Source organism: Mus pahari, chromosome 3 (assembly GCF_900095145.1).
Source record: "Mus pahari chromosome 3, PAHARI_EIJ_v1.1, whole genome shotgun sequence".
Lineage (NCBI taxonomy): Eukaryota > Metazoa > Chordata > Mammalia > Rodentia > Muridae > Mus > Mus pahari.
In genome coordinates this window covers 122,925,978-122,950,370 of record NC_034592.1, presented here as the reverse complement: position 1 = coordinate 122,950,370, position 24,393 = coordinate 122,925,978, and the positions used below count along the sequence as shown (strand labels likewise).

Genomic DNA, 24,393 nt, shown 5'->3' with positions numbered 1-24,393 from the left:
GACAGCCAGGGCTATACAGAGAAACCCTGTCTCTCGGGGGGGGGGGGGGGGGGAAGAAAATAGCTCCATGGAGATGCCCTTGGTCTTGCAAAGATTATATGCCCCAGTACAGGGGAAAGCCAGGGCCAGGAATCGGGAGTGGGTGGGTTGGGGAGCAGGGTTGGGGGAGGGTATAGGGAACTTTCAGGATAGCATTTGAAATGTAAATGAAGAAAATATCTAATAAAAAACTGTTAAAAAAAGAAAAAATATATTTTAAAAGAAAGTGTCTACTGTGCAGCTTACAAGAACAATGAAATATAAGAAATATTCCACAAAAGCGAATTTTTAATGCAGTGAATTTATTTTCACTTTTCCAGATTTTGTTTTCTACTAATATCGGATGTTTATGCCAAAACTAAAATAAAAATTTGTGACCTTTTAAAAAAAATAGCTCCATAAGATCAGGCTATTGCAAACTTATAGGGCATTTTCTTAATTAGTGATTACTGAGGTAAGACCCAGGGCATTATGGGTGGTTGCTACATCCACTCCAGTAGAGATTCACATGACAGGCCTAGAAACATAGATGCAGTCCCGAGTCGAAAAGTTCACTGAAACTTAGTCTCCTGGATCCTTGGCATTCCCATAGCATGTATGCTCCAAACCTGTTAATTGGGTGTATGGATGTGTGTGCTTTCCCTCAATATTGTTTTATTATAAGTGCCTCTAAGGATTGATTTTGACATATAGCTAAGTTAGATTAGCCTCCACCAGTGTTTCAATGTCCTAGGCAGTCCTTGAGCTGACCCTTGGCTTGGAATTCAGTAAGAATGTTACCTATTCAGTAACATTCAAAATTACCTCTAGTATTTTAAGGGAGACAGTGAAAGAAAAAAGGCATTACAATTTACTTGAATAGAGCTAGTAATTTCAGGGCTAGTCTACATAGTAAATAGAACAGCAGCCGAGTCACTCCTATACAAAGGAATTTACAATGGTCTAGGAAGAAGGTGGGTTGTGGTTTTAGGAGGAACTGAAGTATTATTCATGAAAGGGTTAGTAGAACTGAATTCCCTTGGTGTATGTTTATCACTAGGCCCAGAGAAATAGCATAATCAGGTATTTACTAAGGGACCCCTGGTGGTGGGTTTAACAATAGACTAGCACTGCAGCAGAGCATTCACCTGGCTCCTGTGTTTAGCTGATCTTAATTAAGGGCTGTTCCTATCTCAGTTGTAAACACTGCCTGGCTCCCCCTAGCTTTTTATGTATACATTTTCTCTGTTTTGTGTAAAGAAACATTATGCATCAATGTACCTTGTCGGATGTACTCGACTTGCTTTCTTGTTTTTGTTTTTTTTTTTGTTTTTGTTTTTTTGTTTTTTCTGTATTATAAGACTGGTGCTCACTTTGAGAAATGTGCATTCAGATACCACACTCCCTTGTGTCCTGGTCTGTTTGTCACCCTCGATGACTCCTGCCCACCTGTCCAGAACCCTGATTTCTCCCGCAGATCGAGGGGGGCCCGACTGAGGTCAGACCATGGCAGGTGGTGCCATCCATTGGACTATTGGTTCTATAAGAAAGCAAGCTGAGCAAACTGGGGAGAGCAAGTCAATAAGCAGTACCCTCTATGACTTCTGCATCAGCTCCTGCCTTGAGGTTCCTTTCCAGCTTGAGTTTCATCCTCATGGCTTTTGATGATGAACTGTTAAATGGAACGGTGAGTGAAATAAACCCTTTCCTCCCCAAGTTGCTTTGGTCATGATTTTTCATCACAGCAACAGACCCTAAGGTAATATCTTAGTTGCTTGAAAGTTTTAGCAATTATTAACACAGCTGCAGCAGTTAACAGCACTTGTTGCTTTTAAAAAGACTGAATTTGGTGTTTGGCATGGATAGTGGCCACAACCATGTATAACTCCAATTCCAGGACATCCTACATCTGGTCTGGCCTCCTTGGGTATAAAACATACATGTGGTGCAAATACATACTTGCATGAAAAATACTCACATACATAAAAAGCAAGTCTAAAATATTTTTTGAAGCAAGAATATATTATTCATTGTCATGTTTTTGCATGAGTGTAAGTTTTCATTTCTTTGGGTAAATAAATAGCAAGGACTATAAATCTTGGATCCTAACAAAGTATTCTCAAGTTCCAAAAAATCATCAAATAATCTTTTAAAGTGCCTACACCATTTTGAAGCCCCACCAACAATGAATAAGAAGAATAAGTTGTTCTATACTTGCCAGTAGTCGGTGCTGGCAATGTTTGGTTTTTGCCTATTCTAATATGCAGATAGTATATCCAACATCATTTAAGGCGATGGGAAACAAGCAAAGCTTTCTAAACTTATATGTAAGAAACCTCCTACATATTGTGTTTCCTGCTCACCCTGTCTATTCTCTCATGTACAACAGCAAAAGAGTTTTAGCAAACTAGAAACTTGGAAATAAAAAGACACTTAAGACAATACATCTAATTTCCACTTGGGTGTCCTGAATCCATAATTGTTAAACAGAAGAATCTTAACATCTATAAACACACAGTGAAGAATATAGCTAAGTGCATAATGTTTGTCTTTAACACCCAAAACCTTAGTTCCAGGCCCAAGGTGGGAGGGTATTAGTCCAACCATCCATTGCTATCCTAAGAGTACAATGTTACAACATAAATCAGATCTATTTATAATACACACACACACACACACAAAATTGTGTGTGTGTGCCTATGTATGCAAGCTTGCACACATGTGAATGTGGAGACTTGAGATTAACCTCAAGTATTCTTCTTAGGTTCTGACCATATTGTTTTCCAGTAGGGTCTCTCATGAGTTTAAAATTTATCAAATAAACTTGAGCTTGTGGCTGGCTGTAGCCCCAGGAACCTACCTGCCACGGCCTCTGCGGAGGAGAAGAAAGAGCATGTGCCACCATGCCTGCCTTTTATGTGGATCTTGTGACACAGACGTCCATCTTCATGCTTAGGCAGCAAGCACTTACCAGCCAGAGTATCTCACCAGCCTCTGTAACATAGTTTTAGAAGTACAAATGGATTACTCACCTTAAGCTGCTGACCACCAGGTCAAACGTGTTTTCTTGGAAGGGAAGGAATTCTTCATCAGCTAAAATATTCACAGTAGGAATATCTGTTTCTAAAGAATTTTTCTAATGGTAAAAAAAAAAAAATTCAATATTTTTAACTAGCTTCAATTACTAACAAAATCATTGTTAAACATTGCTAATGCTATAGTCACTTAGAAGTTCTATTTAAATAAAACAAAATACAAAATGTAACACACAGAAAGCACTCAAGAATTTTTGTTAAATAATACTCAGCTGCTTCAAAAAATATAAAAAAAATCCATTCACACTAAAACAAATCTTAGGAAACAATATTTCACTGCAACAAATGAAGCTACAAACTACTGAAAAAAATGTACACTTTTAAACTCATAAGTTTTTTTAACATAAATATAACTAAAAAGTTAGAAACTATAAATGAAAAACCAATTTTAAAACTTCTAAAAAGCAATAAACAATGTAAATAAAAATAGGAGAAAATATTTACTATAAATTATGAAGGGTTAACATCCTTAAAATATAAGCTCTTAAAAATGACCTTGAAAAAATATGTAAATGCTCAAATTAATGAAGGTGAGAGGCCAGGCACATCACAAAATTATTTACAAGTTCAAAGTTAAATAATAATGAGGGCTTGGAGAAATGTCTCAGTACTTATGAGTACTGGTGTTTTGAAGGACCCATGTTTGATTCCATGCACCCAGACAGGCTCAGAACCATCTGTAACTTGAATTTCAAGGGATCCAATGTGCTTATAGGTTTCCAAAGGCACTAGGTATGCAGATGGTGCACATACATACAACCAGGCAAAACACTCTGACAGCAGCCATCTAGGAAAGGCTATGGCAAGAGAGTTTCCAGGAGATGGCCCACAGTTTCTTCATGGCTGCAATGGGTGCACTCTGGAGAGGCACAGCCCCAGAGACTTCATCTCCGGTTGCTTCTCCATGCTGATGTGCCTTTCCTGCCACTATTACATAGCCTAATGATTCCTGGGCATCAGTCCACCCTGTTGGGTAAATTTCTTGCAGGTCAATATGAAGATGAACTGCTGTACTTATATATAATAAGTAAATAAATCTTTATTTAACAAAAAGAAATTACTGTTTTGAACTAATAATGAGCTTACAGAAAGAAACACTGCTTTGAACTTACTATCAGCATCCTCTGTAACTCTCCTTCTGTGTAACATCTTACCTGTGAGGTAATTTTATTAAGACCTTTTGTCTAAGGAGGTATAAATGACTGAGAGAACAAATAAAGTGTGGTTTTTGGGGCTCTGCTCCATCTGCCAAATATGTGTGTGTGTGTGTGTGTGTGTGTGTGTGTGTGTGCGTGTGTGTGTATCTATATATACATATATGTAAATGCATATAAATAGATAGATAGATAGATGTCTGTATATTTGTATGTACAATATGTCTAACAGGGAAAACCAAATAGGTCAAGCACAGACAGTTGCTCTCTGTATGATGTTAACAGCACGGGTGGCTACTCAGAAACTAGAACTAAGCAGACTTCTAGAAGCTGTTCAGATAAATCAACCATGTGATGCTCACATACTGGAAGGCTATGTGTTCATTTAAAAAGAGGTATACTATAGGTGGAACAACAATATGAACTAACCAGTACCCCCTGAGCTCCTGTCTCTAGCTGCATATATAGCAGAAGATGGCCTAATCGGCCATCATTGGGGAAGAGAGGACCCTTGGTCTTGCCCCATACAGGGGAAGGCCAGGACCAAGAAGTGGGAGTGAGTGGGTAGGGGAGCAGGGCGAGGGGAGGATATAGGGAACATTCGGGATAGCATTTGAAATGTAAATGAAGACAATATCTAGTAAAATAAATTAAAAAATAAATAAATAAAAGAGGTATACATATATAAAAGTATTCAAACAGGCCAGGCAGTGGTGGTACATGCTTTTAATCCCAGCACTTGGGAGGCAGAGGCAGGCGAATTTCTGAGTTCGAGGCCAGTCTGGTCTACAGAGTGAGTTCCAGGACAGCCAGGGCTACAGTACCGAGCAACATTCCATAAGAAAATGGAATGTTAATGTAATGCTGTTCACATGAACTTGGGGAATGAAGGCAGTTACATGTTTATAAAGGTGCCAGGCCGGCCAAATGTCACCAAGAGCTGTCTCTAGGTAGTGAGATTAGCAGTCTCTTTTCTTATTATATTCCCTGTACTGCTGAAGACTTCTTCATGTGTATACATTTAAAATTACACTTATATTACACTGTGACAGAAATAAAGAACTAAAAATTAAACCAGGCCAGAAACAGTGTTAAAAAGCTACCTACCAAAGCATGTTCTGCAATGTCAGTTTGGAAGATCTTTCCCACAGTCTCCTGCAATGGGATAGTTAAAGCACATCAGATGATACAGAAACATTTACAGCTGCAGTAACAAAGCAAAAACATCTCTGAGACTTCCAAAGGAGGAAATTAGAGCGTAGTTTTAGTTTTGTAAGATTACTTTCTGAATAACTCCAAAATGATATGCAAGTTGCTTTAAAATACATAAAGAATAGCACAGATTTAAACACATGCAACTATTTATATTTAATATATTTAACATACTTAACAAAATAGAGAATACAGAATGAATACCAATGTCCTACACTACTCCCCTGCTTAAGCTTTTCTTTAATATGCTGAAAGCTAGTAAGTATTCTTCTACTGTTACAAAGACTTCAAACAGGTTCATGCTTTCAGTTTCCACTCAGAATTTCCAGAGAAAACAAGAAAACACAACCAGAAACTAAGGACTTTTATTTTCCCTGTTTCAACCATCCTCTCTTCTTTCTAAGAGAAAGAGTTCTGACAATGTTTCTCTTTTCTCCAGGATTCTACATCCTGACCTCCCCCAATATTTAATCTGTGTCTCCTGTCTGTTTCTCTTACCTAACAACAGGCATCAGCTTCCCAATCTTGAGAAATTCTTATTTCTGAGCTTGTTTAAATTTCATAGTTTTATTTGTGCATAATAATCACACACTTGGGCTGGTGAGATGGCTCAGTGGGTAAGAGCACCCGACTGCTCTTCCAAAGGTCCTGAGTTCAAATCCCAGCAACCACATGATGGCTCATAACCATCTGTAACAAGATCTGACACCCTCTACTGGAGTGTCTGAAGACAGCTACAGTGTAATTACATACAATAAATAAATAAAGCTTTAAAAAAAAAATAATCACACACTTGATAGTTTTTTGTTTATAATTCAGGACTCTACTTACAATTCAGTGGTCTCTACTGTGTTTCCCTCCTCTGTTAGAGAAGGTGCTATCTTTCAGGTTACCCAGATTCACTTTTCTCTGTTCACAGCTAAGCAAGAGTAAACCCTACCAATAGTTTGTAAGGCAGTGGAGAGGAAGAGAAAGAGAGCACTATAAATCGACCCATTTGTCGATTTCCTTAGTATAGCTATTCTGATGAGGATTTCATACTAGCAACCCCAATGCTGCTTGATGCAGGCTTGGTAAGAGAGGTGCAGGACTGGCTCTAGATGTCAGCTCCAGGACAATACCATGAAGAAAAGAACTAAGCCAATAAGTCTGAGTACCCACCTGCCTGTCACTTGAAAATCTGAACTAAGAGATGTAGGTAAAGACAGGGGCAAGTGTCTCTCAGATACAGACATTTCAATAAAAAGTAAAGTGAGTAAAGATGCCAGGTGCCAATCCGATGACCTGAGTTCAGTCACCAGAACTGACATGGCAAATAGATACAATCCACTTTCTAAAGATATCCTCTGATCTCCACATGTGTGTTGTGACAGGCACATACTCACACACATACATACACTCAACTCATGCAAGACACAATGACCTGGCTTATATTTCAAAAGGATGACTCTACATAATGGATTGTTGGGGCAAAGACAGAAGCAGGGAGACCAATGTGGAAGCTACAGCAGCAATTCAGACAGGCAGTGCAGGTAGCTAGGGCCAATATGGTACTGTAAAGGCAGTAAGAAACAGAGTGATCGATATATATGAAATCCAAGTGAGAATTTCAGATCCAATATCTGACCAAGTTCTGCTGGGTCTATGAGGCCTCCCATAAATTACAGCTAACATTTGCTTCATTTCCCATGACTACACTGCCTTTAGCACTGACTCTTGATGTCTATTCTCTCTCCTTAATCTTTCTTACATAGCATGCCCAAACTAATAGTTCTCAAGCATCATCACTATAGCACATGCCATCAATCTCCCTTTCCTCCTGCCATGCTCTGATTTTCAAGGCTGTGAACCTCCATCCCAGATTCTCCAGCTCTAGAACTACATCAAATACCTTCTTATATTTCTCCCATCCTTTACATTTTGTTGCACATCAATGAATGTTTTATTTTCTATGGCATTTACTGTGAGTAAAAGTGTTTGAGGAGCCTCACAATTCTCCTGCACACCAGGAGCTGAGAGATGGCTCAGAAGTTAACGAGTGTCTGCTGTTCTTTAAGAGGATCTGAGCTCCTTTTCCACCCATCTCAGGGCTCACAGCCATCTGTAACTGCAGCCCCAGGGCATCCAATCCCTCTGGCATTGGGATTTTGAGCACCCGCACTCGGATGCATATATCCACATGTCAATACAGTCACCTACACATAATTAAAAATAAGACATATTTTTTTAAAAATCCCACTTTAATCTCTGTGTCTTACTCACCAAGACTAAAAGGATAAGTGAACAAATGAATGTATTTATGGTTTGTAATGATTTGAATAAGAATGGTCCCCATAGGCTTAGAAATTTGAATGCTTGGTCATTAGGGGGTGGCCCTACTTGATGAGAATTAGAAGGTGTGGCCTTGTTGGAGGAAGTGTGTTGCTGGAAGTGGGCTTTGGGGTTTCAAATGCTCAAGCTTGGCCCAGTTTCTCTTCTTCCTGTTGCCTGCCAATCCAGATATAGAACTTTCCCTCTATAGTACCATGTCTGTCTGTGTTCCACCATGCTTCCTGCCATGATAATACGGACCTCTGAACCTGTAAGCCAGCCCCAGTTAAATGTTTTCCTCTATAAGAGTTGCTATGGTGATGATGTCTCTTCACAGCAATAGAAACCCTAAGACATGGTTTAAATTAAAAAATATAATATAAAATGAGTACTATTAAATGCTATCTATATTTTATACATTTTTAATTAATAAAATTAATATTTTTCTTGACTATGATTTTTTTTCATCACTAAGAATCAAATTCAGGGCTTCATATATGCCAGTAAGCATTCTGCCACTGAGCTATACCTCAGCTTCACTGTGAATTATCAAAAATGCTTAAACAAAGTGAGAACAAAGAGAAAAAATATATAGGTTTAGAGAAATTATCAGAAACAATGAATGTTTAGCTATTTTAATATAATCACAACCTAAGTATCATTCAACTAAACTGATCACAAAAGTCTTTTCTTAAAATTACTAAGTTGGGGGATGAGATATGATTCAGTTATCTTGACTTCAAAGCACTAGGATCTGAGTTCAAGTCCCTGAAACCACATTAAAAAAGAGTGGTTGGGCAGAGTGATGCCTAGAATGCTAGGAAAAGAATGGGAAGACAGGCAGCTCCCAAGCCTACTGGCACTCCTACTTAGCAACACCAAGGCTGTGCTCTGACCTCCATGTACTGCAGCACACAAGTACACATGCACCTATATACACACACAAGAGAGATGGGGGTGGGGGAGGTGCTCCACACATGCACACACGCACAATTAGTCAATTTTATTTCTCAAAGTTGATTAAACCAGTGTATAAAAATACCTTATTCAAATGTTGTGCTATGTAGCCTCTTCCACATCCTATGTCCAGTGCAAGGGGAAAATCTCTGGAAAAAATAGATATAGAAGCTAAGCTTTGCAATAGAGTCCATAAAGTAACCAAGGACTAATTTACTTATGTAAAAACATTTTTATAATCACTCCTTTCAGAAAATTCTATCCTTTGCCTTTTCTTGCCTTACCAGCAGAAGATGTAATATATACAGTGAGTCTGTCTGATCTAGTCACTAAGCCTAAAGCCCTAATACTGAACTATGAAGAACCAGCCTTAGGGTAGGGAATGTAGCTCAGCAGTCCAGCACCTACTTAGCATATGTGAGGTCTTGGGTTCAAGCAGAAAACAGACGAAAAGATTTAGAAATGGATTTGAAGAGCACAATTAATGAAGGCATTTGAATTCAGTCATCCAGACAAAGATTAAAAACAAGCTAAATGTAAATCCACATGGGAAAAGCCAGCATACAGCTCAGAGTGGCATGCATGCCCAGCGTGTGCAAGGCCCTACTTCACACTCCAGCGATGCAGGAAAAACAAGGTAAAGCACACTCAAGTATTTTCCAATCTTAGGAGTACAAAATGTTCCAAGTGTTTAGTGGTAAGTAAGTCAACACAAATATCCTCTTTTTCTTTAAAAATATGTTTTTTTAAATTCTCTGTAAAAGTAGCTTTTATTCTCCTGGAGTAACTGTCGTCTCTGAGGCTTACTGCCTGCATCTGCTAACCTAGGCCTAGGCCTGGAAGCTTCCACCCTCACCCAATCTAATTTAGCCCTAGAATGTTTTCAGTCTCTGGGACTAGATGCTGGGTAAGCTTGCCCCTTCTAGTTCTTTCTAATCTCTGGCTAGCTGGGTCAACTCAGCTGTTCTGGCCCAAACTCCTCTCCCAGCTGACTTACTCAATCTGGCTTCTCTCTTGACCTCTGAATTGTTCTGCTTGGCCTCAAACTAACTCTAGCAAACTGTTCTAATTTCTGGCTCCTTCTCATTCTCTGGCTTGTTCTGTCTTCACCTGCGTCCAGCTTGTTCTCTCTTCAGTCTGTCTCTGTAAAACTCTCCTGGTAAAATGGCCTCTTTCTTTTCTCTCTCTGTGTTGTTCTTCCCTACCTCTCAAGAGTATTCCTGCACTATGCGTGCTTCCTCCTGCCCTGTCTCTCCCTTAAGTAGCTTCCCTTTCCTCTCTCTTCTTATAAGAGTGGGGCAGATCCTTTTCTGTCAAATCTTTCTCCAATTTGTCACATTTTATGCCACTCAATTATATATCACAAACATGGGTGCTTCCTTCTACAAACTAACTTTACCTTCTTGGTTTGGGATTAAAGGTGTGTATTAAGGTTATGTCTGTATTCTGCCCAGAGGGATTAAAGGTGTGTGCTAAGAGCTGAACTGCACCGCACCCAGAAACAGGTTCAAATATCCTGTAACAATAATTTTAACAATGTCAATGTTGACGGCAATGTATGAGTACCACATGCATGTCTGGTGCCTATGAAAACCAAAAGTGGGCTTTAGATCCCTTAGAACTGAAGTTACAGATGGTTGTGAGCCTCTATGTGGGTACTGAGAACTGAACCCAAGTCATCTGGAAGAGCAACCAGTTCTCTTAACTGCGGAGCCACCTTCCCATCCTCACTCAAACATCTCATGTTAGCAGCAGTCAACACTTGGATTCAGTCTGAACCCAAGCCAGAGAAGAGTGAGTATCTATATTAGGCTGGCTCCTCTAAGTTGGCAAACACATCATCTGTAAGCCATGGGTTTTCTATAAACAAAAGAAAGTAGATCAAAGAGGAGAGAGAAAGAAGAATCTCTGGGGCTTGCTACCCACCAGTCCAGCATAATGAACAAGCTCCAGGCAGTAGGAGACCCTGTCTCAAAAAATACAGTGAAAAGTGACCAAGCAAGACACCCAGTGTCAACCTCTGGCCTCCACATGCAAAGTGCATATGTACACACATACCTGCAACACATGTTCATGCACACACACAAAAATTAATAAAAGACTGTATGACAAAACTATGAAGTACCAATACATAGGTGGAAAACCACAAGTGACATTTTACTTAATGTTCTATGTCCTGATTATAAAGGAGAAATAACTGAATTTTAGTTTTAAAATTAGAAAGACGTAAGTTCAAATTTTGGACCTGTAATTTACTAACATGTGACCATAAATGACTTAGCCTTCCTGGATCTGTTTCCTCATCTATAAAATGAAAGAGTTGGGGGCCAGAGAGATGGCTCAGTGACTAAGAGCACATGCTGCTTTTGCAGAGGACCCAGATTCAGTTCTGAACACCCACATCAAGTGGCTCACAATTACCTGTTGTTACAGGGGCTCTGATGCTCTGTGGGCACCTGCATGCACATATTATGCACTCAAGCACACACATACACATGAAATCAAAAACAAGAAATTATTTTTCAGAAAATATCAAATTACTGCTTTTACTACATATGAAATACTTAGCACAGTATAGATGATTTTTTTAAAAAATGAGTTATTTGTCTGATTTTAAGAGTACTAAAGCTGGGCGGTGGTGGCGCACGCCTTTAATCCCAGCACTTGGGAGGCAGAGGCAGGTAGATTTCTGAGTTCGAGGCCAGCCTGGTCTACAAAGTGAGTTCTAGGACAGCCAGGACTACACAGAGAAAACCTGTCTCGAAAAACCAAAAAAAAAAAAAAAAAAAAAAAAAAGAGAGAGTACTAAATAGGCCTTAGTGCACACAAACAAAGCCCTGATAATACAAACTACTCTGTCTACTTACTTCTTCTTAGGATACAAAGGATGGACACTGTAGGCTTGTGAATGCGAACACAAGTGGCTATAAATCCACGCCTATTAAGTACTCTAATAACACACAGAACATCAACACATTTTAAATAACTTAATTCCAACCATTTAATGTTTAAATTAAATTATCCTTTCAGTCATAATCACAAGGTCTTTATGGACTTGGCTTTAATATCCTCAAGGCTGTGTCACAGAATTTGTAAAGTACAAACTGAAAAATCAAAATTTAATGTTTCATTCATCAATGAATTTAAACTCCAGGTTTACCAGGAGTGTCTTAGGACCAAGGTTTGTGTAGCTACAAGTTCTCACATAGCACCAAGTGCAGACTACCCAGGGAGACAACAGTTCGTCAAGATTTGAACAGTCTCAAGACAGTTTCTCAGCCTCTGCTGATTAACGGAAATGTAGCAAGGGCTTCGGTGAAACATTTCACTCAAAGCCAAAGGCTTTGCTTTACATATCACTACAAATGATAACAGTAAACTATGTTTTGTCTTTAAAAGAATTAGTGACAAAATGAAACGTTGGGGCCTATCTACAATAAGGAAGTATTTTTACCTACAAAATTATAACTCCTTTTAAATTGTAAAGATGTACTTAAAATATAGCTGGAGAATCTGTGATTTAATGAAATCCTCCCTACTTTTAAAGGAAAATGTGATAAATCTATCCCATGTAATATATAATTCAACAAATGTCACTTAACAAAAGTCAACAAAAAGGAGTGATTTGTTAATACCACAGAGTAATTCTAATATAAAGCCATCATTTGGCAGTAGTTCCATTACATGGTGACAAGCCTGAATCAATAAAGCTTACATTGTGCCTAAAACAAGGGCAATAGATCCATCAAGACTTTTACATTACTTCATTGAAGATGTTCTTTCTCAAGTCATTCCCTGTAGAATCTGTATTACTATTAACAATGCTTCAGATAAAATGGACAATGTCTTGTGTGTCTCCTTTTCCTCTGGGGGTGGGGATTGTGGGGGATTGGGATGGGGGAGCAGAAGCAGAGAGCTGCCAAGAGAAAGCTTCAGTGAGACAGCATTCCTTTATTGATCCAGGGGTAGGGTCTATAAAGGCTCTTAGGTTTAGGGGTGGAAAGGGTTCACTGGTCATAACACAGTACCTCATTATCATATGGGAAGGGGGAAAGAGTGAGCCTCATGCTGAATCATACAGAGATTTCAGCAAGCTCTTTGCAGGGTTATCCTCCAAATAAGGTCAGACATCTGTATTCAGAGACACTAACAAGCAAGGCTAGATAGAGAAAAGGAAGCCCCACTGAGAAAGGGAGTCCTCCACTTTGCACTGAGCTTAGAGAGCCATCCAGACATGGTGGGCTGCAAACCTTACTAGCAGGGTCCTCCAACAGGCCTCACCTATACTAACTGGGAACAAATCTAGATAGACCTTTTCCTTCACTCAAACTGCAAAAGACTCTATTGTTCACTTCAATAAAACCTAGAGTTTAATAAATCTTAAAATCTCACATGAGTGATTTTTTTAGTTCCATATTTTGAGCAATCTATCTAAATGTGGGCTACACCAAGCAAATCAGTCATTCAGGCTTGAAGAAAGCTACAAGTTCTACATTCATAATTAAAAAAAAAAAAAAAAAAAAGATACCAATGAAGAAAACGGCATTTGCTTCCCCTGACAAGAAAAACAAAACAAAACAAAACAAACAAAAAAAAAAACAGGAGTGGCTGTGCATGTTTATAATCTCAGCATTTAGAGGCTGAGGTAGGAGGAGTACCTCCTGGGCTACATAGTGAGACCCTATCTCAAAAATCTAAAAAGAAAGATGTTTTTGGTGAGTTAAATCTCTAATCCTGGCAATACATTTCTCATACTCAACTACTCCACGTAGCAAACTCACATCATTTAATTTCCAGTCTTCATTCAGGTTTTTTTTTTTTTTTTTTTTTTTTTTGGTCTTTTCAAGACAGGGTTTCTCTGTATAGCCCTGGCTGTCCTAGAACTCACTTTGTAGACAAGGCTGGTCTCGAACTCTCAGAAATCCGCCTGCCTCTGCCTCCCGAGTGCTGGGATTAAAGGCGAGGGCCACCACGCCCGGCTGCAGATTCTGTTCTTAACCAGGACTGGAGAAGCATGTCTCTAGTCTTAGGTACTTAACCTAAGAAAGGAGGACTGTCCAAGCCCAGTTCAAGGCATAGCCTAGGAGTTACAGCGAGGGTCTGTTTTGGGAAAAAGAGACAGAGACAGAGAGACGGGTATGGAGAGGGGAGCACAAGAGAAAGGAGCAGGGAGTGAGAGGCTGTATCTCACAGAAATAGCATCTCCTACCTGGCTATGTCATACACACGGTCTGCAATCCGACTTCCAACCTGGAAGATTTCAAGAGTCAATGCGTTAAATACACCAAGCAGGCTTAACAGAAAAGTAACTTTTTCCCCCCCTAAGATTCAAGTTATGTTTCAAAACAGAAGTGTTTCCTTCTATCCCATTTGCTATTGTCCCACAGCAACTTTCTTTACAAATACTGAATATGGAAATAATAAAATACCCTGGAAACAAACAGAAACAAATTACTTTAGAAGCAAATTTAATGAAATCAAGTTAATGATCTGCTGGGTGTGGCCGTTTATGTCTATAGTCCTTCGATTCAGGAGGAAGCAGGATTACCACAAGTCTGAGGCCAGCCTGGAATACACGGTGACTATAATGTGTTTCAAACCAGTATATATTAAAAAGACCCCTGTGTCAGAAACTCAAACCCAACATCAACATCGGGAGGCTGAGGCAGGTGGATTTCTATGAATTCGAGGTCAGGCTGGTATATATTACATAATAAATTAAGACAGCCAGTGCTTGCAAATTAGTAAACACCAAGTCTGGAAAAGTATAGCCGACCATCTCCTAAACACAACATAGAATAGGTTGTACGGTAAGTACCACCCTTCACCAGGCTGGCGTCATCCGGGATGCAGTCGACTATCCACACCTTGTACTCAGTCTCTTACATGCTTTTCTTGAACAGAATGGAGGGACTTACTGAAGGCCTCTACAGGTCCTTTTGGCCTTTGGAGTTTTGCACTTTTCCTTTTCCTAGGAGACTTGTCCCATCTCGGCTCAACTAATCTCTCACTTTTCGCCATAGCAGCCATTCTTGATCACCGCAGTCACCAATACCACCACCTCACTTCTTCACCTTCCTTTTGCTGCAATTACATTCCCTGTCTATATGTCTCTCACTCTCTCCTAAATGATCTGCAAAGGTGGAGAGCTGGGGCTGGAGAGCTGGGGCTCCGCGGTGAAGAGAACTGGTTGCTCTTCCAGAGGACCTGGGTTCAATTCCCAGCACCCATATGGCAGCTCACATCTGTCTGTAGCTCCAATTCTAAGGGATCTGGCACCTTCAAACAGATGCACAGGCAAAACACCAATGAACATAAAATAAAAATAAATCTTAAAAAAAAAAAAAGGTGGAGAGCTTGCTTTTCCCTGGAACTCAAGCAGTGTTTGCTAAGCGAATGACCGCCATGCACGCTCTGGTGCTTCCCTGATAATCGGAAAGGCTCAGGAAGGTGAAGCTTCTCAAGGTCATACGGTCGGGTGGATGGGTCCGCCCTACGGGGCTCCACGCCTCCCTCCGTCGCAGTCCCACAGTCTCACCTCCTCCTTCAGGTAGTCAAATTTCATGGGCTCGGGCTGCCGGGCGGCCCAATTCTTCTGCTTCCTCTTCAATTCCCTGTCGAAGATGTTTAGGGCTCTGGGCGAGGTGCTGCCCGAAGGAGGGACACCAGAAGCGACCTCCCTGCGACTGCCGCTCGCTGCAGAGACCGCTGGCCCTCCAAGCAGTGGGCACAGGCGCGAAAGAACGACCTTTCGCAGCATCTTCAGCCCTGGCGCCACAGCAGGGCATGGTTTCTATTAGGCGCATGCGCCGACGGGACTACGACTAGCGCAGAGACACAAAACTGTTCCAAGGCGGAAGGTTGCAGTAGTTTGACCCAGCTCGCGTGCCGTTAAGGCGGAGCGTGTCGCGGAGGATTGTGGGAGTGCGCTCCATGTGAACTCGGACCGGGATCTGAGAAGAGTAGTGGGGAAGTCGTGTCCGTCGCCCGTCCGGCTCTCCCTGGGATTTGTGAGTAGTGCCCCGATTGTCCGGTCCCTTTGTGGCCTCGTTGTTCTCTTCAGAGCGGCCGAGAGAGAGAGAGAGAGAGAGAGAGAGAGAGAGAGAGAGAGAGAGAGAGAGAGAGAGAGAGAGAGAACGCAGCTGAGTAACTTGCCCCGAAAGTTCGTGAGGTGGGAAGATGGTTCCGGACGAGCTTTCGCTCCTCTGAACATCCCATGTTCGCCGTGGGCTTCCATTCCCAACCTTTCACACACGCGCTGCCGTTGGGTGAGGTGGTAGCCGAGTCGCACAGTTGTTCCAGGTGTTGTAGTACATCTGGAGTTTATAGACGCTTCCGTGAAAAGGCTGCCTTTTCCCTCATCAGAATGTAAAGGGTTGTGAGGTAAAACTACCCTGGCCAGTGAGACGACGGCACACACCTGTAATCCCAGTATTAAGGCCGAGAGACAGAAGTGATTGCAGTTCAAGGCTAGGCTCGCCTGTTGTGATGGCGTACTGTGTGTCGCAGAAGGGAGGGGCGAAAAAACTGTCTTGTTGGGTCAGTTAGCTTTATTCTTACTGAGACTTCTGACTTTTGTTTTTTGCTTGTTTGTTTGTTTGTTTTTTGTTTTTTTGCAAAGTTGAAATCTGGAGAGATCCAACCATCAGAGACTGTTTACACGGGAACATAGGCATACAAACGTCCGTGAGCGTTTTTGTGTGTGTGTGTGTGTGTGTGTGTGTGTGTGTGTGTATTTATAGCCTGTCTAGACCTTAGTCACTTCGAGAATAAAATGTTATAAAAAAGCGACATTTGGGACTCAGTGGTTAAGAACACTGGCTGCTAGGTTAAATTTCCAGCATTCACTTGATGGCTGACTACTGTCCAGTTAGTAAAACCTGTTCCAGGGGATCAGAAGACCTCTTCAGGCATCCATGGGCAGGAGGCACAGAAGTGATATGCAGATACACATGCAGACTTAACACCCATACACATGGAAAAATTATTAAGAAGAACGTGACAGTTGGTAACTGTAGTTTGAGACTAATTTGGGTCTTGATAGAAACTAGGATTTATAGAAAGAACACTAAGGTAAATCTGATTTGATAAAAAAAAAAATGCCCCTCATTAGTTAAGAGACAGCTTTGTAAAACCAAAAGCTGTTGCAACTATGGAATAGATTTAAAAAGAGAATGAAACAAGACTATGAAAACCCAATTAGACCAACTGAGATTTCAGAATCGTTTGTCTTTGTCTTTGTGTGTCTGTTGCATCTGTAGATGCTCACATCAGCCCACATGCCCATGCACGTGTGTGCTCATATGTTTGGAAGGGTGCTTGTATATGGTGCCAGAGGTGACGGCTGGTGTCTTACTCAATTGCTCTCCACTTTTTTTTTTTTTTTTTTTGACAGAACCTTTCTTTGGAACCTGAAGCTCCTTAAGTAAGCTACGTTGGATGATTAGGGGGTCCTCCTGTCTCTGGGATTGCAGGCATTCAGGGGTTTTTGTGTGTGTGTTCTGGAGGATCAAATCCATATTGTACTTGTACTGCAAGCATTTTACTGACTCAGCCTTCTCCCCAGAATCTGTCTTTGGTTTCTTGAAACAATCTCACTATATAACCCAGACTGACTACCAATTCCCTATGAAACTATCTAAGATCTGGGCTCATAATAAGCATGACTCTGCCTTCAGAATACTTGGTTTTATGTGTGTGGCTCTATGCACCAAGAATAATCTTTTTTTGTTGTTTTTTGTTTTTGTTTTTTTTTTTTTGAGACAGGGTTCTCTGTATAGTCCTGGCTGTCCTGGAATTCNCTCTGTAGACCAGGCTGGCCTCTAACTCAGGAATTCGCCTGCCTCTGCCTCCCAAGTGCTGGGATTAAAGGCGTGAGCCACCATGCCCGGCTAAGAATAATCTTTTAATTGATGACAAGTACAAGCTAGAAATATAAAAATTCTGAAGGCAGTCAGCTACTAAACATTACCCTCCTCAAAACCCTAGGTTTACAAAACCTAAGTTTACAAGTTTATTTCAAGTGATCTGTAATGGAAGGATTATATTTGGCTATGTCTTTCTTTTTTATGTTTGACCCAGAATAGTTTGGGTAGGTGAAATTAAGTTTAAGTTGTCTTACTGTTGTATATTGAGAGAGAGAGAGAGAGAGAGAGAGAGAGAGAGAGAGAGAGAGAGAGAGAGAGAATATGAATGAGAATACATACATACACAGTGAACAAATGTGGTTTTAAAAAATATTTTAATTATTAACCATTCATCATTGTAATATTTATTTATTTATTTTTAGTATTTAGTTTCTCTGGATATTTCTTCATTAAGACTTTAAAAATGTCATCCAAACAAGAAATAATGGATGACCAGCGGTTCAGGCGGGTTTCAAAGGATCCCAGATTTTGGGAAATGCCAGAAAAGGACCGAAAAGTCAAAATCGACAAGAGGTTTCGAGCCATGTTCCATGATAAAAAGTTTAAATTGAACTATGCTGTTGATAAAAGAGGTCGTCCTATCAGCCACAGCACAACAGAAGACTTGAAGCGCTTCTATGACCTTTCAGACTCCGATTCTGATCTCTCTGATGAAGAAAGCAAAATACTGAATCAGAAGAAAGTGAAGCAGAAAAAAAAAACGACCAAAAAAGAAGCAAAGTCAAAAGCGCTGATTGAAGAGAAAGAAACCAAGAAAACTGACCAAAAGGATTCTATAAATAAACATGACTTAAATAATTCTGAAAGAGTTCAGAAAGTGAAAAACTCACATAAACCTCAGAAGATAGATTCAGAAATAAGTCCCAAGAAGAATAGTGAAGAATTTCTACAAAATACAAAAAAGAAGAGGGGTACCACTGACCTTCATGTAGACGCTTTGCCCAAAGGAAAGCTAAGGACCAAAGATTCCAGGACCTCTGAAATGGTGAAATCTTCAACAATGAGTTCTTCTAAGGCAGAGAGAGAAAAGCAATCAGGTTGGTTGGCAGTACTGATTCTCTTGTATTATACTATTTTACTGTGATCTTTTTTAAAAATAAACAATGTTTTTGTAGTATGTTGAGAAAAGTCATTCAACCCCCCCAAAAAAAGTCAAGTGTTTATTTTAAAATATAAAGTTATGAAAGAAAAATATGCAATGATTTTCTCCTGTTTTGATACCAAAAGACAAACATGAGAGTTGGGTGAACGATTTTGGTTTGTGGTAAGCAATGCTGAGAGCTGCTATATGTTATTATATATGAAGAGATGTGTTTGGAGAAGGAAAGTGGAGTTGGGTACTCATTAGCTCATTCAGCTACTAAGTGACAACTGCTGTAAGGCACAGGTTCACCTCGTTTAGGGTTATTGCTAGCTTGTATGAGGCCTTTGTGCAAGGTAGAAAAACATATGTCCTCTGAACACACAGACCCAGAATGTTCTCTGGGCTTCCTAACTTGGTGAGAGGACGGCTCTGTTGAGTGACGCAACAACACATTGGTTTCCCTTGAGTAAGCACAGCAGCCGGAGTTAGATTTGGTTTCAGCGCTATTCTTTCCCTTTTATAGATGCCTAAGTAGATAAAACTTGATAAACTCTGTGACAACCCTGGTCTAGTGGCGCTGTCCACTAGAAATACTTAGTGATGGGTTTTCTAGTAGTGGCATTAAAACATCAAAATAAGCAGATGAAATAATTTTTTATATCCAGTATATACAAATTTCATCTCTATGTAATTAATGATAAACAGATTTATGTTTTTGATTGTTAACAACCATATTGGATGACATAGATCTAAGGTAGAAAAAGTCAAACCTGTACTATAAAATATTGTTACAGGAAGGGCCATAAATGAAAATGAAAAAATTCAGAAGTAGTCCGTCGAATGTAATCAGAGAAAAATTCCTTTATTGGAATTAGAAAGGGAGAGGGGATTAAGTTTGAGGACCAAAGAACTTTTTGAGCAAATTTAGGATTGGATGTGTTTTGAGAGATCAGTAGTCCCACTCTGTTAGACAGGGAAGTCTTGAAGAGATTTTAGTTTTAAGCCAAATAGTATATGCAAGGTCTTCCCATAAATTCCTCCATGCTTCCTGGTGTGCTGATAAATGACTGTAAACCCGGTACTTGGAATATGAGTCACAAGAATCAGGAGTTCTTGGTCATTCTCTAAATCATATAGTAATCTCAGGGCCAATGTGGTCTACATGAGAGACCCTGTTTTCAATTAAAAGCAAGCAAGATGACTCAGCAGATAAAGGCCCCTGCATCATGAGTTTGAGTCTCAGTATCATGAGGAAGGAGAGAACTAACTATGAAATTGTCCTGACCTTCATAGATGCACTATGGCATGTATGCCTCCTCCCCACCCCACCCCCCATGCACAAGGACATCATACACAGACGTGCAAACAAAATTTTTTAAAAGTTTTTCATATTTATGTAGTATGATGGTCAAAGAAGTGGGCATTGATTGGATTTGCTGGGACTGAAGTTCCAAATGTTGTAAACCATCATGTGGGTGTGGGGAGTCAAACCCAGATCCTCTACAAGAGTAGCAAGTGGTCATAACCACTGAGCCATCTCACCCACCTTCCTGTAGACAAGTTTTAATGGTTTAATATGGCACATTAAATCATAGATTAATTAATAATTTATCTTTGTTTATGAGCCCATCGAAGGCATTAAATCTTATAAATTCCTTCTTTTGCCTTTCCCTAATTCAGTGTTTTATACATTGTATTTGATAATGAATAAATATTATAAAAACAGGATTAAAATAAAAGCAAATTATATTCTTCATCATCTTAAATTTTAAATTTTACTTTTCATTCTCCAAACTTATAATCTCTTGAGTAAACTGAAATAGTAACACCAGCTTAAACAATAGTTTATAAACTGTTTACACATGCAGAGATAATTGCTTTTAGAAGTCGAATATGAGCCCTTCCAGAGTTGTGAAAGAAAAATTAAATCATACTTCAGCAAAATATCTTGGTAGGTGGTTAACAGTTATATATAAGAGTTAACAGAAAATTTTGTACTATTTCTACTTGATGATCTCACTCATAATACAACTTCTTTTCTCCATTCTGTATGAATACTTTTATAAATTTTATCTCCAGCCCACACTTTACTGAGCCTATTTCTTATAATAAACAGTCTTATTGATATTTTCTGTTAAATGACTCAAAGGCACTTTGTTTTGTGGTTCTGTGAATCAAACACAGTGCGTTGGCATGCACTTTCAATTCAGATATCCAGAACTCGTTTAATATAAAGTCTCTCCTCAAATTAGTTATTTCCAGTATTGCATATCTACTTGTCTAACCAGCTAGCTAACTAAGCCAGGAAGGTGGGACTCATTGACGATTCTAAAACCCCTGTTCCCCATATCAAATGCCCCAGTCACTATCCCATCTGAGCTTTTCACTTTGCTATAGCTCTACAGCCATCAGCTCTATTCTACATTCACTTCATGTCTAGAGGACTGTATTGTCCTTCTGTTTTTGTTAGTCCTACACACAACCCTCCAGTTTTTTGTGGTGTGGTTCAGATGTCATCCTTGATGTGCTAATCTAGTGTCCTCCATTGGAAATGGAGCAGTGGCAGAGCCGATGTCCATTGTATTCCTTGTTAACTCCTTAGATCTGCTGTTACTAGGTTCCTTGCTGGCTGCAACCCACACATAATTGCTGCTTTTTGGTAATTGACAATCTTTACAGGAGCATTTCCTACTGCTTGGAACTTACTTTCTGACTGCTTCCTTCATCAGTTTTTTTTTTTTTTTTTTTTTTCATTTTGATTACTTAATTCTTCTTCATTCTTTAGTTAGCTGCTAAGTAGCCATACTCTTGGAAACTTAATGGTTTTAGAGTAGTTTCATTGTGGGCATATTGATTTGATTATTTATCTTAATACTTGTCACCTGGTCATTCAACTGGAAATTAATTGAAAATGTTCATAACCCATTTGTTGCCAATGATTATGTATTAAATACCTAGCACAAAGCAGGTATTCCACAAATACTAAGTGCATTTATAAACCCACTTACGTGATCTTATATATTATGACTTCACTGAAATAACTTGGTATAACATGAATTTTACTGAACTTATATTCCTTTTCTCTGTTTTGTAAAAGTTATATTTTTACTAGATCTAATGTCAGTAGTTCGGATTTAATTTAATTCTCTGTGTCTCCTTTCTCCTGCAATATGCTGTAGTGGTTCCAGTCGTAATGTCAAAAGACAATGATGGTAAAATGCTCGACGAAGATGCCCTGGAGGAAGATTCAGACAGTGCTAGTGAGCTAGGAATTGATGAGGAATCTGAAGATGAAATCATAAGTGATGATAAAACCTCAGCTGATGAGGCTGAAAGTGAAGATGAGGATGAAGAAGAAGAGGAAGATAGTGAGGAGGAAGAGGAGGAGGAGGAGGATGGAAGTGACAGTGGTCCTGACCTTGCACGGGGTAAAGGAAATGTAGAAACTAGTTCTGAAGACGAAGATGACGTGGCAGATTTGTTTCCAGAAGAACCTGGTTTTGAACATGCCTGGAGAGAGTTAGATAAAGATGCTCCTCGGGCTGATGAGGTAACACTTGGCAATAAGATTGTTTACAAATAGCATTACAATTAGCCTTTATGGGTGCTGGGGTTGATGTCATTAAATTAAGCAGAAAGGAACTGGAGGGCTAGTTCAGTGCTGGAATTCTTAGCTAGCATGGGTGGGCTAAAGTAGGGCATGGTGGTACACCATCACTTAGGAAGCAGGAAGGTTGCTGTAAGTTTTAGGGTCGGCCTGGAGTGCTTATTGAGTTCTAAGCTGACTTGGAGTATAAACCTGCTCAGCGAAACCCTGTCTCAGAAAAAAATCTAAACAGAAGGAAAACACTAAAAATAAATTGAGTAAAGCTTTATTGGTGAACGTTTATGAGGCTCGTTTGTTGTTGATTGAACCGGACATCCTATCTATCAGGGAAGATCTCTACCAGTGAGCCACATCACCAGACCCTGTGGTATTCCATGCTTAAGATTAAAATTTGAGGACTGAAGATAAACTCAGTGGTACAGCAACCTAGCATGTGTAAGCCTCTAAGTTCAATCCCAGCACAAGAAAGATTGAGCACCTTGAAATAGAGCTAGTGTATATAGATGAGATGTGTGCCCAAGCAGGTAAAATGGAAAAGAAGTTCTTCCCCTTTCTTTTCTTTCTGACTTTTTTGGGTGGGGGGTTAAAATTCTCATTACTTGTTAAGATAGCACCTGAAGTCATGGATTTTGCCACAGCACTTTCACACGTGTAGCCAGGGTGCTTGGTTCCTTACTCCTCCTCCTCCATTAGCCCTCTCCATTCCTCCTGCCCTGCTCTTGCTTGTCCCGTTGTTCACCCCACATAGTTCTCCCTTCTGCTTTTAGGTGACGTGTATGCCTTCATTCTCTCCTCCCTCGCTCCCTTCAGATCTCTTCCTCCAGTCTCATGGACCCTTTCTAGTTTCATGATGTAGATACATAAATGTAAACTGGACTTAGCAGGCTGGGGAGATGGTTTAGTCCATAAAGTGCTAAAAAACATAAAAACATAAGGACTTGAATACAGTGAGACAAAAATATTATAATCTTTAAGGCTCATTGGCCAGCCATTCTAACCAACCAGTGAGCTCCAGATTTGAAGAGAGACCCTGTCTGTAAAAAAAAATAATAATAAAACATGGATCCAGACATAGTGCCACATGCTTCAATCCCAGCACTGGGGGGGCCTAGGCAAATGAATCTCTTGAGTTCAAGACCAGCCTGGTCTAATAGCAAGTTCTAGAACAGCCAGAGCTATATATTGAGAAACCCTGTCTTAAAAAAAAAAAAAAAATAGCAATAATAACATGTAGAGTGATGCAGGAAGAAACATCAGTGTCAACCTCTGAATTAATTATACATTAGTTTACATGCGCATATATATCAAAAATTTTTAAAATTCAAAACCCAGCAAAAAAGAAAGCATTTAGTAAATACTAGTCTGAGACTAGCATATCTCATTTAACACAATTTCTAATATCCTGCAAAGGTCATAATTTTATTTTTTTTTCTTTTTTAATTTATATGGTATATGTATATGAGGTCATAGGTAGACATCAGGTGTCTTCCTCAATTGTTTTCCACCTTATTGTTAAGAGAGGGTCTCTAACTGAAGTCAGAACTCATTGATTGAACTAAATTGGCTGACCAGGGAGCCCTGTCCCTGCCTGCCGAACGAACACTGGGATTATAGGCATACTCAACTTTTTACATTTTTATTTGAGTGTGAGGATCTGAACTCAAGTCTCTGGCTTATGCAGAAAACAGTGAACTGAGCCAGCTTTCCAGCCATCTGAGTAGGTTTTGTTTTTTTGTTTTCATCTCTGTTTTTTAATGTTTCTAGTAAACATATAATTATTCGTAATAATGGGTTCATTATGACTCGTTCATACATATATGTGAAGTATTTTGCTCACTTCCATCTACCATTATCTTCTTCCCACTCCCACTGGTCTGCTTCCTCTTGGGCTATAGGCCCTAACAAGGAAACTACAGCTGCTTTGCCAAATGGATGCCTCCAAATAGTTAAAATTTATTCCCATAAATTAGTGCTATTGTCATCTCTCTCTCTCTCTCTCTCTCTCTCTCTCTCTCTCTCTCTCTCTCTC

The 24,393-nt window shown here is 39.7% G+C and overlaps 2 protein-coding genes across 2 annotated transcripts in view; one reads left to right on the top strand and one right to left on the bottom strand.

Annotated features, from left to right (window-relative positions):
- Ndufaf5 (NADH:ubiquinone oxidoreductase complex assembly factor 5) overlaps positions 1–15,545 on the bottom strand; it is a 32,038-nt gene extending 16,493 nt beyond the window's left edge. The window contains exons 1-6 of the mRNA XM_021192784.2: positions 15,285–15,545; positions 13,956–13,996; positions 8,832–8,895; positions 5,375–5,422; positions 3,051–3,154; positions 1,611–1,690 (exon numbers count right to left, since the gene is read on the bottom strand). Coding sequence (XP_021048443.1) covers positions 1,611–1,690; positions 3,051–3,154; positions 5,375–5,422; positions 8,832–8,895; positions 13,956–13,996; positions 15,285–15,506 — 559 coding nt within the window. The 5' untranslated portion in view covers positions 15,507–15,545. The remainder of the gene's footprint in view (positions 1–1,610; positions 1,691–3,050; positions 3,155–5,374; positions 5,423–8,831; positions 8,896–13,955; positions 13,997–15,284) is intronic.
- Positions 15,546–15,672: 127 nt separating this feature from the next.
- Esf1 (ESF1 nucleolar pre-rRNA processing protein homolog) overlaps positions 15,673–24,393 on the top strand; it is a 54,070-nt gene continuing 45,349 nt past the window's right edge. Inside the window, exons 1-3 of the mRNA XM_021193040.1 lie at positions 15,673–15,756; positions 18,036–18,710; positions 21,937–22,307. Of these exons, the coding sequence (XP_021048699.1) occupies positions 18,077–18,710; positions 21,937–22,307 (1,005 nt within the window). The 5' untranslated portion in view covers positions 15,673–15,756; positions 18,036–18,076. The remainder of the gene's footprint in view (positions 15,757–18,035; positions 18,711–21,936; positions 22,308–24,393) is intronic.